We start from the raw sequence: 13,559 nt of genomic DNA on the forward strand, positions 1-13,559 counted from the left end.
GTACAGAGAGGATGGACTAAAAGAGGGGGAGAAGCAGTCTGTACAAAACTCTGCTAGTAAAGGAAGGGGAGGGAAGAAAAGAGGACAGATTGGCCAGGAGCCAGATTGCTGTCTGGGAAGAACTGTGAAAGTCATTTAAGAATTAAGTTGTTTTGGTAAATTAGGATCACCGGGTTCTGCCTCATGCTGGTGGACAACAGTGACCAACAGTGACAACAGTAAAGGTTCAGCAACCCTTACCCACAGTGAGAGATCACAGCCAGAGCTGCCACGCACCCTGCGGCCCCAGGGCCAGCCCCAGACTGTCTGTGGAGAGAGGCTGCCTGCTCCCGTGGGCAGGGATGGTATTTGAGCTCTGGAAACTGCAGAGGGATGCAGGTAAAAGGTGGCACAAGGTTAGATTGAAGAAACACAGCCTAGGGAGGAGGGAAAAGCCTTGCTCCTCACACAGCTTCTGGGTCCTGGTACTTTGGAGTACAGTTTCCACTTAGGAAGAAAAAGAGGCAAAAACATTCTGTGTAATTTGCAATTGCATCATCATGCAATACCAGCATGACACAAAGGTTGTATATTAAAATTTATTGAATTATTGTGTAAGAATTCTCTTTATTAAAATCATTTTGACTCTAAACTGATTATTTACAGACAAAACCTCTTATATCACCAATAGATTCCTACATCTCAGAACAGTATCTACAAACAGTTATTACACTATGTAACAAAATTCAGATTTTTTTCAAGCTTTTTATATTAATTATTAATTCAAACTTGAGAAAGACAGTACCTTGGGTGCTCTGAGCAGAACCTAAGGTGTGGCAGGGCATAAATGCAGGTCAGGCCATACCGTAACAGACAGACAGACACCAAGTCACAAGGCTGGGACAGAGCAGAGTCACCACGACATAGACCAGGAAAAAGACTACAAGAGCAAATGCCCTGGGTGTTCTGGAAACCAAAATAACCATCCCCCCAAGAAAGGCACACATTAAAAAAAAAAAAAAAAAAAAAGGAGAAAAAAAAAGAAAAACAACAACAACAAAAAAAAGCATCTTGCTGCAACCAGGGCACACCCTGAAAAAGATGGCATTCCACCAAGGCAGCAGCATCCAAGAACCCTCTATTTTCATTTTAAAAAATCAGCCACCATTTCTACCAAAATAAAAAAGCTTTTAGGTACAGCCTAAATTTGCCACCAGACAGATGAAAGGAGGAGCCTACGTCACGTGGGCAGCAGCTGTGCTTCACCGTGCCAAAGGGAGAGACATTCAAATACATTAACGGAGATTTATCTTAACACTGATCAGTTCTCAGCCTTTCACCCAGACCACGGCAAAAGTCCCTCCCTCTGACCACAGCACTAAATAAAGCTGGGTGCCTGCCACTGGGGAGCATCGAGGTCCTGGGAGTCCCACTGGAGTAGTGACATCCCTGTGTCCCACAGCAGGCTGCGGTAGCAGGGCTCTCTCTGCTGGTGCCCACTGAACTTGCTACCTGTGAGCAAACAGGAACATCCAGACAGGATTCTCTGTCCTTGACAAGGAATGTCCGGTTGGTTGTGGAATCAGGCAGAGACTGGGAAAAACTTGGAAGGATCAGGAGGAATAAATAAATAAGTTTTTCCCTGCAATAGGGAATTTCATAATAAAACCTGTTTTGTGCAAATTTAAATGCAACAGAACCCTGCCACAGAAATGGATTTTGCCACAGGAGAGGGGCACGGACGGAGGTAAGAAGGGCCATGCCTAAACACCCAAGCTGATTCCAGTGAGGGCCTTCAGTGTGTGTCCACAGGGAGCAGGATGCTGGGTTTCTACAACACTGAGGACAGATGGATGGGAGGAGATGGGCACTACCAGCTGTCCACCCTCACTGCACCTGCACTGGGCAGTGTGTCCTGTCCAGCCATGCAAGGACAAGCTGAATATGTTAAGTAAGTCAACCACCTATGTTTAGCTCTATTTTTTAGTCTTGATTATCAATCTAATAAAAGCAGACTTTCACAGATACACTCGGAGAAAGGAGATGATTTCCAACATCCAGGAACACAGAAGCAGGGAGAATATGGATACCAGTGGGAGGTGGAATGAGAATTAAGCCTCAAGCCACTCTGTTCTGGGAAAGTGCAGAGATAATTCTGCAAAAATAGGGGCAGACACTGACAGTCTGTAGTCAGAAATCCAGCAGAGATTCTGTGGCTTCTGGCAGACACTGAGCAAGTTGGAGAGGCCAAAAACCAGGCCTTGTTTCCTAGGGCAGAAAGTCCATCCACCAACACACAAGGGGACAATGCTACTCCACCACTATACCTGCACCTGCCTCAAACCAAGCAATCTCCTCCTGCAGTCCCTAAAAAATGGGCTTTACTAACATGCATTGTATTGGCTTTTTCCCATCCAGCAATCCTTTCCTCTACTCAGCTTTATGGGGTGACCAATTCAATCAGATTTAGTCAAGACAAAGGTCTCAGTGATGCTAAGTTCCCATGAGCTTTGTGGAAATGGATGGTCAGGCAGGAGTGAGACCCTAACTGGTCCTCACCTGGGGAAAGAGTCAAACTGCAGCCCCATTTTTGCCTGGCAGCAGCCAGCCAGCCACCCTGCTGCTCTGTATGGCAGGATAGAAGCAGAAGGTTGCTCAGGGATGCTCATACTCTGTATGAGCACACCATGTACCTGGGAACACTGCTATACTGCTGAGAGAGGGTCACAGAAGAGGAAGAGGCCAGCGTTAGCCTGCTCCAAGAACAATTCTGCAACTGCACAGCACTCGCACAAAGCCACAGGGCTGATGGAGCAGGCCTGGAATTACTGTTATTTGCAATGTAAAGAGAGGTAGGGATGTGATCCTGCTCTGTTCTAGCTCTGCTCCATCTTGGCCCACACAATCGCTACCTCAGAGTAGTGGCAGAGGAGTCAGACCTGTCTACCTGCCTCAGGCACACAGGACATCAGTGTGGAATTAGCAGCTGGGGGGGCAGGGGTGGGGCAAGCAGGAGAGAGAACAAGTGAATCACTCTTATAAACTAGCTCTTAGAAGGGCAGAGGACTGTTCACAAAGTGGACAAATTAAGGAGGGAGCAGTGAGGAGCTGCCCAGTGACAGCTGCCAGCTAACTGTGCTTGTGCCTGCTCCAGGCCTCTCCTCCACCAATGAATCATTCCTTTTTGCAGGACACCCGACCCTCCTTGGGAACATCACAGTTGTGCTTGACAGCTCCTTTGAGTTCACAGCTCACCAAACAACCCTTCTATGTGCCACAACAGGAGAGTGTGAGCAGTGGAGCTGAGGGTTAGGTGTAAGGCAAGCCTAAGAGAAGAGCACAAAGAGAGCCTGGGACTGAGCCGCGGGGAAAGGCGAGTTGCTGGTATAACAATGGAGACACCTACAAGTTATCCCTGCAGACAAAGCAGTGGAGAAAACTGCTCCAGTGCTGACAGACGTTTGTCAGTAGAAGTGCACAGAGATACTTCTCCAAGAAAAGCTTTGTCTCAAAGCCACAAAGTTAAACATTCTCCTTTAGCATTTAAATACATTAACTTTGAGAGTATTTACAAGTCCAGTTCAGAGCAGCAGAACAGCTGGACACTGGAGGAAGGGGGAGTGGCACAAGGCATTTGTGCTTTTCCAAAGAGCAGGGCAACCTCTGACCACAAGGAACCAGGAAGACAGATCCGAGCTGAGTCAGTGGAGACCGAAGTGAGCCAGGTAGCGACTCTCAGACACAGAATTTGTCCTGAGGGAAAGGGTGGGGGGTGCTGTTCATCTACAGCCCTATGGCAAACACCCATGCTGCTGAGCACATTCCAGCCAAGCAGGTGCCACACACGAGCTGTCAAGAGATCAGAGCACGGGGGAGCAAGAGACCTTCACCATCGGACACTCTCCTTTCCACATCCGACATCTGGGACCAGCAGAGACATTGCTGAAAGGAGTTTCTCAGGAGTGCTTGCTAGCTGGAAACAGGTTAGCACAGCAATCAACCCAGGAAAAGCTTCCTGATCCCCAAGGAAGTGAGTGGTTGCAGCAGGGAGTGTTCCTGGAAAGGGCATCCGTGCAAGGTTGAGGGCTCCACAGAGTGTGCTCAGTGTTGTCACCTGGCTCTTCAATAACACGGTTTGCAAACTTGGCACATTCACATAACATCTGTAGGAAGGACCTGTGTGGTCCCTCAGCAGTCTGCCAGGGAAAAACCAGAGTTTGTCCTTTTTTTTTTTTTTGTTTAATTTTGCTTTTAAAAAGAAAAAAAAAACTGTAAAAAAATATTCTCTGAGATGCAAGGACGCTTGTACTTTGTACTGCCTTGGCCATCCCCTTGCTCACATCACCCGCAGGTTTCTTGGAGAGTCTGGTTCCAATGGCAGCAGGACACCCTGTTTATCAACTAGGATGAGCACTGTCCCCATTCAGCCAGGGGAGAGCAGTCTGTCTGTGCCTGTCACAAATCTGTGACTTTATTCTCCACAGCTGCTGCAATCTGTTGTAGTCTATATCCAAGCTGCATCTTCTGTGCCGTTGGGTCTTCTTCCAAGGCAGTAATGATCTGCAATCAGACAGAGCTCACTGGCAGACTTTCTCCAGCACACAACACCCAACCAGCTGAACACCAAGCATTATGGAGAACCTCAAGCTGAAATTCAGCATGCTATAGTCTAGAGTGCATATGCAGTAATTAATCTCAAATTAACCACAAAAGAAGTATTCTAGATTCATTGTAGTAACTTACAGATTTTACACGGCAAAAAAAAACCCTAAACTTCTCACGTGAAAATTAAGACTTTAGTAAATTATTCTGAACTAACTGCATGTCTTCTTTAAGTAGAGTATTTGGATATTGGAGTAAAAATAAAGAAGCACATATGAAATCCTAAGAGGCTCCAAGTTAGAGATAGCTCATTTTGCTGATCTCCTCCCTTGCTCTTTGATAAGAATAAAAACTCATGACATGACTTATGCATGCTAATGAAACAATACGCAGTGTTGGAACAGTCTCGCTGCTCTTAATTGTTAATTTTTATTGGGTTTTTGTTCGGGTGGTAGAAGAAGAAAGGTATATTCATACCTGCTGAAAACACACACTCACCTGGTCATAGTACTTATTGATGTATTTGTACAATTCATGTAGAGCCACCAAGGAATTGAGGTCACCTGAGTAATTCTGTTTATAAGAGAAGAAATCAGCAAAACTGTGAGACACCTAACAATTGTCCTGTCAAATTCTTTGTCCTCACAACTCATTAAGAAAGCAACAGGAAAGAGAATTCACCAACAGTTACCAGCAAAGGAAAAAAATCTCATGTATTTCTTGCCCTGAATCCTTGACTATGCCCTCTTCTCTCCAGCGCTTGCTGGGCAGACCCTCACCCTCCCTGTGGTGCAGGGCAGCCACTAGGCACAGTCAGTGTGTCTGAGCAGAACTGCACACTCAGCTGGAATATCTCATCTTTGCATAAATAACTCTCTCCTGGATGCACAGGTGAGGGGACAGGTGACTTCTGAAATACTTTTATTTACCCGTGACAGCTCAGCCAGGGCAGAGTTCATCTCCTGGTCACTGGCAGAGATGGTCTGACGAATGTCTGCGTAGTACCTAGACAGAGGCACACAGGAATTAGTGCATGGTCCCCCCTCCTCACTGCTGAAACTACAGCTCCTCACATCCATCACTTACCTTTCCACCATCTGTTTGTAGCGAGGAATGTCCCGGGCATAAAGCAGCTTATTGATTGGAGAGTCCTTGAACATCCAAAACCATAATTGGTTATGAAAAGCTCCTTTATTGTACTGTGGGACTAACCTCAGCAGGTAATACCACCACTTCTATTTTCTGCTATTTGTTTGGGATCAGGAATTTTTTGTCCTCTGCATGGAGAGGCACTTCAAATAGCAGGCTCTCTTCTGGTAATGCAGTCTGAGGTGCCCTGAGATGTGCCGATGAGGGCACCCCGGGATCCCTAGCCCAGCCTTCCCCCTGGAGCGGGGTGATCACCAGTATGAGATCACACTGGCTATGGCTTTGCACAGCTGATGCCTGATGTGCTCCAGAGATCCACCCATCCCATCTCTGGTGGTCTGTGCAGGACTGTTCCACCCTCAGCACAAGGTGAGTAGTGATGGTGGAAATGGCCAATCTGAATGTCCTGAGGTGCATCCTGTGACTCCCACTGTCTGCCACAGCCAACTGAGTTCAGCTCTGTCCCTCAAGTAGCTTTATTTACAGCTGTGAGCTGTAAAGAGCACTCCTCAAAAATTTCTTGTTGTTAAACAAAATCTGACCCTCCCTTCTCTCTTCCCAGGAGCCCCCAATCCTTTCCAGCTGCACAGGGAAGCCAGAGGGAGCTGGGCCTGCTGTCCCCATGGGGCTATGTAAACATTATCGTCTTCCTAAGGCAGCACTGCTCAACTCTCTGTGCCAACCATGGTCCCTTCTCCCTCTGTACTCACCCGCCCTAACTTATGGTCAGCTATTGTGCAGGAGTCCATGAAGGTCTGTGCAATGACCAGCAGCACAGCGTCCACATTATCTGATGTCTGAACATCGAAAACAAACTGGGGGTTCTTGATGATGTTGATCCAGAACCGCAGGGGGAGGCTGTAGAGAGGACAGAAGTACAAAAGGGCATCAGCTGAGGTAGCAGCTACAGTGTTGAAAGATATTCTACATGTTACTGCATCTCTCTGCTCTGCCCTCCCAGCAAAACCAGCTCTTCACCCTATGGTCTACTGCCCTGCACTTGAATTTTGCTCCTTCTCAGGAGGCAGAGGTGGCTGTCACTTTGCAAGCTCTAAGCAAGTCAGCAGTGCCTCCTCCAGGGCCCTCAGGAACACCCTACCTGTTTGTCTTCCAGATATGGATGGTCTCAGGGTCTGCGATCCCATAGTGTATGGCCTGCTCATCTAACAGGTCAAAGAAGTACTTGACTGCCAGAGGAACAGGGCGGTTGGTACTGAGGATCACTTGGAACAAGTCATCCACAAACTTCTGCAGAGTGCCCTGTGGAAAACCAAGCAGGACAGGGTCAGCCCAGGCAGAGGACAGTAGAGAGCCTAGGCCTCACAAATGAGAGGTCACCCTCTTCTTCTCAGCGACAGCCTCACCCACCCAAGGGTATTCCAACCCATTGAAGGGAGCAGCAACAAAGGAGAAAGGAGGCCCCTGTGGTGTGTGGAACAGAGGCCAGGGAAAACCTTGTGAACAAAGCAAAACGTAGAGGAGACTCAAATGTTCTCAAAGCCACCAAAGGTAAAGTCTTCACACACACTCCTGCAATCTGCTGGGGGATATGAAGGAAGGCAAGATCCCAAGCACAACACAATCTGTGCTTCTCACCTTCATTGAGAGCAGACGTGTCAGATAGATCTCTGGGATTGCCTTGGCCCGCTCCCGATCTCTTAAGCTCCCACGCCGATGCTTGGGAAGCTCTGGCTCTTCTGTTGGTTTTACCAGGTGCCAAAGTTTGATCCCACCTTCATCTGCATCCTCCAGCATTGGTGTTTCTAAACCAAGCAATTGTTTACAGATGAGTGTTGGTTCTCTCACAGCAGACCTTGGTCAGGTAAGGCCCAAGAAAGCAAAATTTCCCAGTAAAACAGAAACACAGATGGGAAGCAATCTCTGGAGGCCTCTCTCCAGCCTTCTGCAGAGTACAACCATTGCCAACAGTACAGCAGCTTGCCTTTGTTCACCCAAAATATTCATGGTCTTGGAAACTTCCCCAAACAGAGATCCCTCACCACCCTAGTGGTCTGTTTCAGGGTTGAATCACCCTTCTACTGAAGAAGTTTTGTTCCATATCCAATGTGAATCTCTTAAGCTGCAGCCTGTGGCTACTATCCCTCATGCCACAGGAGTATCCATGGAGCTGTCCACTGTGCCAGGCAGTAAGGAAACTGCCTGACATCCCATCATTCCTCTTAGGCCATACTCTCAGCACCTGAAGGCACAAAGATTTCTGCAAGTTGCAGACTGTGGTCAGCCATAGAGAGTCAGACAACTGTGCTTGTTCTGCATTTTTACACCCAGCCCAGCCTTCCTCTGCTCTCACACTTTTGCTTTTCTCTGACCTCACCTGACCAAGCTTTCACATTTCCTGACAATCCTATGAGGGGGCCCAAGGTATGTGTCAGCCTTCTATATCAGCATAAAGCTGGGGCTACAGCAAGAGACTTGTCCCACTAACTGGCAAGTGCTCTGAATTATTTTATGAGAACATGACATCAAGCTCACTTTCTCCTGGGATGTAATCCTGATTTTCCCTGTGGATGTGCTTGGTCAGGCGTGGGACGAGTGCTACTGTTGCTCCATCAGGCACCTGCACACAAGGAAAACAACAATATTCAAAGCAAATGGCATGTTTCTCATCAGCATAATAGGCAAGTGCTTGTAGAGCATAACAGGCTGTGCCATCACTAGAAATAGGGACAGAAATAGGGATTTGGAGGCACCATCACTGTCTTTCCTGAGGGTGAGAAAATCTTGTCTGTACCAATTAAAGAACAAATGTTCAAAGTACAATGAAGGTAATACTTAGGGACTGAGATCATTTAGATCTAGGACATGTTGCAGCAAGGTACTAACATACTGCAAGATACAACACACTGGTGCAAGGTAATTTAAAAAAATCCCTCTTTCCATTTTTAGAAAGTACTTGGCAGTTCAGTGTGTCATCACCTCCTAACAGATCTGGCCTGGAACAGGAACAGATCCAGCACATCACCTTTACTGCAGTATGAACTTGTGCCTATCCTTCCAAGCCCTACAGATGACCACATCTCAGGTATGGGACAAGGACAGGGTTGTGTTTGAGGAAGTCAGGCTGCAGCCACAGCACTGACTTAACTTGAATATGCTCTGCAAGAGAGGTCCAACCTTTTGACAGTGGACCACCAGGAGCCAGAGCTACAAACACAGCCTGATAGTGTGTAGAAGGATGAGAGGAGAGATAAGGCAATGGAAGACTGAGTTCTGACCTTGTAATGCTGAAGAGTGTTCAGACGTTTCCAAGTTCCTTGAACAACAGATGTCACATCCTCATCGGACAGTATCAGATGACCTGCCAGCCCTGATCTCCACTCTACAGCCATTGAAACACAGAAAAGGAAAGGATTAACTGCTCATTCGAGCCATCATCTGCGTCAACCTGGCTGACCTCATTAAACACCCTCTAGTCCACGTCAGCTTTTACCTGTCCTATTTCACAGACAAAAAAACCTGAGCAAGTGACTGTCATGATGCTGAGTCCTGCACTCACAGGACAGAGTGCTCTGAGCACAGGGACATGTGGCCTCGTGGCTTCTCATGTTCCACCTGTGATGTTCCTACAAATTCTGTCAGATTGTGACTCTTCAAGGAGGCGGTTCAAACCACAAACATGCACCCATAGTTCTTATCAGCTAATATTTCGTCGGTACCTTCTCATTCCTAAATGCCACCATTATTCATCAACAGAATTAAGAAGATGGAAAACTGAGTGTTTTCTCTCCCAATATAAGTTCGACCATTCATTAGCTACCATGGGCAAAATCCTCCCTGACATATATTATTAAGAGGCTGCCAGGAAGTGCCAGTCTATGCCCACAGCATCTTTGCACTGCACTTAAATCCTCCTCCCCTCCTACACTTTTTCCATATCTCTTTGCCCAAGCCATTGCTGTGGTCTGAGTCTGGCAGAGAACACCATAAAGTGAAAGAGGGTGACCCCAACTGCTTCTTTCCCACCCCTGCCTTTTTCTGTTACAGCCTCCTCCCCTGCTGTGCCCAGCCAGAGTGGTCAGTGATTCTGCACACTCAGCAGAGAATGACAAACGTCACACGTGCCAGGGAGCTGTGCACAGACACGGAACCACCCTTCCTTCACTTCCTCACTGAGTTTTGTCACCAAAGAGCTCTGCTCACCGAGGTCCAGGGTGTCTGGGTCTGGCCGGTGACAGTATGGCGTCCCTTTATAGATCTGATCTAGGATCTTCTCCTTCACCTGCGTTATGGTGTCACAGTCCAGCACTTTCGCAGAAATCCCTTGAGAGTCTTCTGCCCCTCCTCCACCAACTCCTGCTTGTGTCAAAGCATTTAAGGTCTGGGGAAGAAAAGGTCACAGCTACTCAGCTGATAAGATTACATCTGACACATTTACACCTTTGATGGCTGGCATTCAGGCTAGTTAACAGCTAGTCCTTTCACTGGGAGATTCAGAAAAGAAAACATCACAGATGTTAAACACCTCAGACTTGTGTTCTTAGCCTTCTATCAAGAGCTGGAAGCCGGTTCAAGAGCATTGGGCAGGAGCTTCGATGTGCCATCAGTAACGTCACGCCCTTATTTCTAGACACAGCATAGCAAGAACACCAGATGAGTGCGGTGAAAGCTCCCATCAGCCTGGGGCAAAAGTGCCTGATTTAGCAGAGCTCTTCATCATCTACGAACCCCTGCTGCTGGAACAAACTTGGCTCCCAGGAGAAAGGGGCAAGATGTGCTGCACTTGTGCTTTGGTTACAGCAGCAGAGATATTCAGCCCTGCTGTCCAAAAGAGGAAAGAAGATTTGGCACTTACCAGAGTGCGGTACTCCAGGTCCTCTCGCAGAAGGCGGTTGTCATTCAGGGTATATTTGGCTTTCCCTGTCACCCAGTCAACTGGCCCTTTGTCCACCTGGTGTTTGATTCCTCGAAACAGCATGTAAAGGGGCTCCCCAACAGAATCCTGGCACGGAAAGGAAGGAGAGAAATTCAGCTTGCTCCTCCCAGCAGAGCCCCAGGCATGGAAACATGGATATCAAGCAGGACTGAGGACAGAGCAGCTGAGCCACAGCAGGCAAAGACAGAACCTGTGCCAACAGATCCTGCTCCCTACACTGTCCAGCTAGCAGAGAGATGCACATGACCAAGGCATTGTTCTGCCTCTGTGTCACTAATCTGAGAGAATCCTTGCTGCCTCCCCAGCCCTCTAGAAAAGGAATTAGACCAGTATCTGCTCTCCCATGCACAGACCAGCCTGTGTCCTGTGTGTTTCTAGATAAAGGAACTACAATGAGGCCTCCATGACTTGGTGACACATCCTGGAAAAAAGCGGTATTGATGTTGATTTAAGAATCCCCATTCCCAGTGAGCAGCCCAGCCCTTATTCCTCACCCTGAAATACAAGGTGACCCTAGCACTATTTCAGCTATGAGTGAGGCAGAAAGCAAATCTGTGCCTGTCTCCCCTCTTTTGGCCCCTCTACATTACAATGGGACAAAGAGCTCACCCTCACAAAGGCATACAAGCAGATGGACATCCAGTTGGTCAATAGCTTCTCTACCACTGTTTCTGTCCTGAAAAAGAGCATCAGGTTGGTCACAGGAATGTGGTGCAGAACTGGGGCAGATTTGAAGGTAAAGATCACTCGCTTCAGAAGAAGGGCACTCTAAGTCATGATACAGAATGGAAAGGGAAAAAGAAGCCTTTCAAAACCAGCACAGTTAATGCTTTTTACACTGCTTATTGAAAGCACTTATCAGCCTGAAGGAGGCACCAAATTACAGAACAGGAGAGACAAGAAGCAGGGAACAGTGGCAAGGCTCTGGTAGGTCTCAAAGAAGGGAAATGTGTTCAGACCAGAAGGATGGACCAGATAGGAGACTACTGGGGATCTAAACATGGGAGATAGCTCAGTTTAGCTTCCAAACATGGCAAGACTGTGAACTCAGAGACCTCTAAACAGCAAAGTGGGATTAGAAGACTTGGCAGAGCCTTTCAGAGCCAATCAGGCAGAAAGGCTCTGTCCCTTCAGGAGTGGGACCATGACTGGCTCACTCACCTCCGCAGCATCAGCTTGGGGTTCTTGGCCACATACTGCTCCACAAGGTCGTTCAGGAGTGTTTTGAGGATATCAGTGAAGTACTCCAGCTTCCCATGCAGCGACACCGTGAGCAGTGAGGCCACATAGGCCCGGTCTCTGGGAGAGAAAGTGCGCTGGATCTCCAGAGTGTGGATGAACTGGTGGGAGAGAGAAAAGCCAGTGTGTGAATCTGCTGAAAACAAAGCAGTCACAGCTGCTGGCTCTTGGAAGAAGAGGTGCAGAGAACTATTAAGGAATGAACCTTAACAGACACTGCCCACCTCTTGCTGCCAGTGCCGTGGTTCTGGCCCCGCAGCAGGCTGCCAGCAGAGAGAGGGACATTACCTTTGTGAGGAAGAGTTTGCTGTTGAGGAGGTTGGACAGCTGGACCAAGCCCTGCTCCACAGTTTGCCGTCGGCACTCAGGGATGTCAAGGTCCCTTTGCAGTGGGGACTCACGGTGGCCCGGAAAGAAAATGCGTTCTGCATAGGACTTGTAGTCCAGGAAGGGGATCCCTGTGCCCACAAGGTCACTTGTGAGGTCCATCATCTCAGTCATCAGGTCTGAGAGGAAGGAAAATGCCCATGAGGATGACACAACTGACATGATTTCAACTGATGGTGCAGAGCATGAGGTAAGTGGAGGAACTAGGGCCAGCAGCAAGAGACCAAGAAAGAGGAAGGATGCTTCCTCTCAGGAAGAGGCATATTGAGGTCTCATTGCTAGAACATTTAAAGCTAGACTAGGCAGCAGGAGAAACAGCATGAGGAACATTCCAATCAGGAGCTGGTTTCCAATTTTGTAAAGAGAAAGACACTATTCACCACACATCTGTGGTTACAGGCATTACCTACAGCAAAGATAGAGTATTAGAGACCTGCTCCTCACTCCTTCACACATTAATTGGGGACTACAGTCTCAGTCACGTGCAGAGTTTCAGAACCCCAGGTCTCCCACAGTTGTAAAGAGCTCAAGTATAAAGTTTGTAAGCTTAGAACACGGGCTGCAATTCAACTTGCCCTACACAAAGACTGGGCTAGTAGCTGTCCTTAAGATCCCTCCAAGTGTGCTGTCTCGACTTTAGCTCTTCACCTGAGTCTGGAGGATGAAGTGGAGAATGAGAGAGGTCTGTATAAATCACTGTGCCCCGAATTAAAGAATTATAAAAGGAAGAATTTGGCTCTACGTTTCTATGTACTGGCACAGGATAAATTATCTCCTGCTCTGAGCTATGCAGACAAGTACACAGGAATGGGAAGAGAGGTAGGGTTGAGGGTGGTTCTCCAAGTTTCCCTGAAGCTGCAAAAACACAGGAGCTCAGTGACTGACCTGTGAATTCCTTTTTGCATCTGTCCCGAACACTCGTTTCCAGATTTTCCAGTTGGATTTGAACTTTCTTGTAATCCCTCAGAGCCTGTTTACTCTTCCTCCTGCAATAAGAAGCAAAATTGTTCTTGGTGGCACTAGCCCAGGGACTGTCCTTGTCAACTGCTGTGTTGCTGCCAGGGCAGTTGGTGCTGAGGGAATTTCTACAGAGCATTTCTGCAGGACATCACACAGTATAACAGAAACTAGATGTGTCTCTTGAAGCACCCATTAGATTCTGAATGAACCACAGTGCAGACTGTGACTAGCAGTGCAGCATGCCTCCTGCATTCAACACCACCAGGGGCTCAGAATTTGGCACAAAATAAAGAAAACTGTAACCTTGTTTAGGCCCAGGATGTACACGCTTGGTGACACCCACTGAAAA

The 13,559-nt window shown here is 47.7% G+C and overlaps 1 protein-coding gene across 5 annotated transcripts in view; it reads right to left on the reverse strand.

Annotated features, from left to right (window-relative positions):
• Window positions 1–564: 564 nt before the first annotated feature.
• Window positions 565–13,559, reverse strand: part of PLXNB1 (plexin B1) — a 77,019-nt gene continuing 64,024 nt past the window's right edge. For all 5 annotated transcript variants that reach the window (XM_030227942.2, XM_030227941.2, XM_030227939.2 and 2 more), the window contains 15 exons: window positions 13,136–13,236; window positions 12,152–12,369; window positions 11,786–11,964; window positions 11,234–11,300; window positions 10,544–10,690; window positions 9,892–10,069; window positions 8,967–9,070; window positions 8,224–8,308; window positions 7,327–7,493; window positions 6,830–6,990; window positions 6,441–6,588; window positions 5,668–5,732; window positions 5,511–5,586; window positions 5,080–5,154; window positions 565–4,539 (listed from right to left, as the gene is read on the reverse strand). In XM_030227942.2, coding sequence (XP_030083802.2) covers window positions 4,435–4,539; window positions 5,080–5,154; window positions 5,511–5,586; window positions 5,668–5,732; window positions 6,441–6,588; window positions 6,830–6,990; window positions 7,327–7,493; window positions 8,224–8,308; window positions 8,967–9,070; window positions 9,892–10,069; window positions 10,544–10,690; window positions 11,234–11,300; window positions 11,786–11,964; window positions 12,152–12,369; window positions 13,136–13,236 — 1,876 coding nt within the window. In that variant the 3' untranslated portion in view covers window positions 565–4,434. The remainder of the gene's footprint in view (window positions 4,540–5,079; window positions 5,155–5,510; window positions 5,587–5,667; window positions 5,733–6,440; window positions 6,589–6,829; window positions 6,991–7,326; window positions 7,494–8,223; window positions 8,309–8,966; window positions 9,071–9,891; window positions 10,070–10,543; window positions 10,691–11,233; window positions 11,301–11,785; window positions 11,965–12,151; window positions 12,370–13,135; window positions 13,237–13,559) is intronic.

Source organism: Serinus canaria, chromosome 12 (genome assembly GCF_022539315.1).
Source record: "Serinus canaria isolate serCan28SL12 chromosome 12, serCan2020, whole genome shotgun sequence".
NCBI classification, from domain to species: domain Eukaryota; kingdom Metazoa; phylum Chordata; class Aves; order Passeriformes; family Fringillidae; genus Serinus; species Serinus canaria.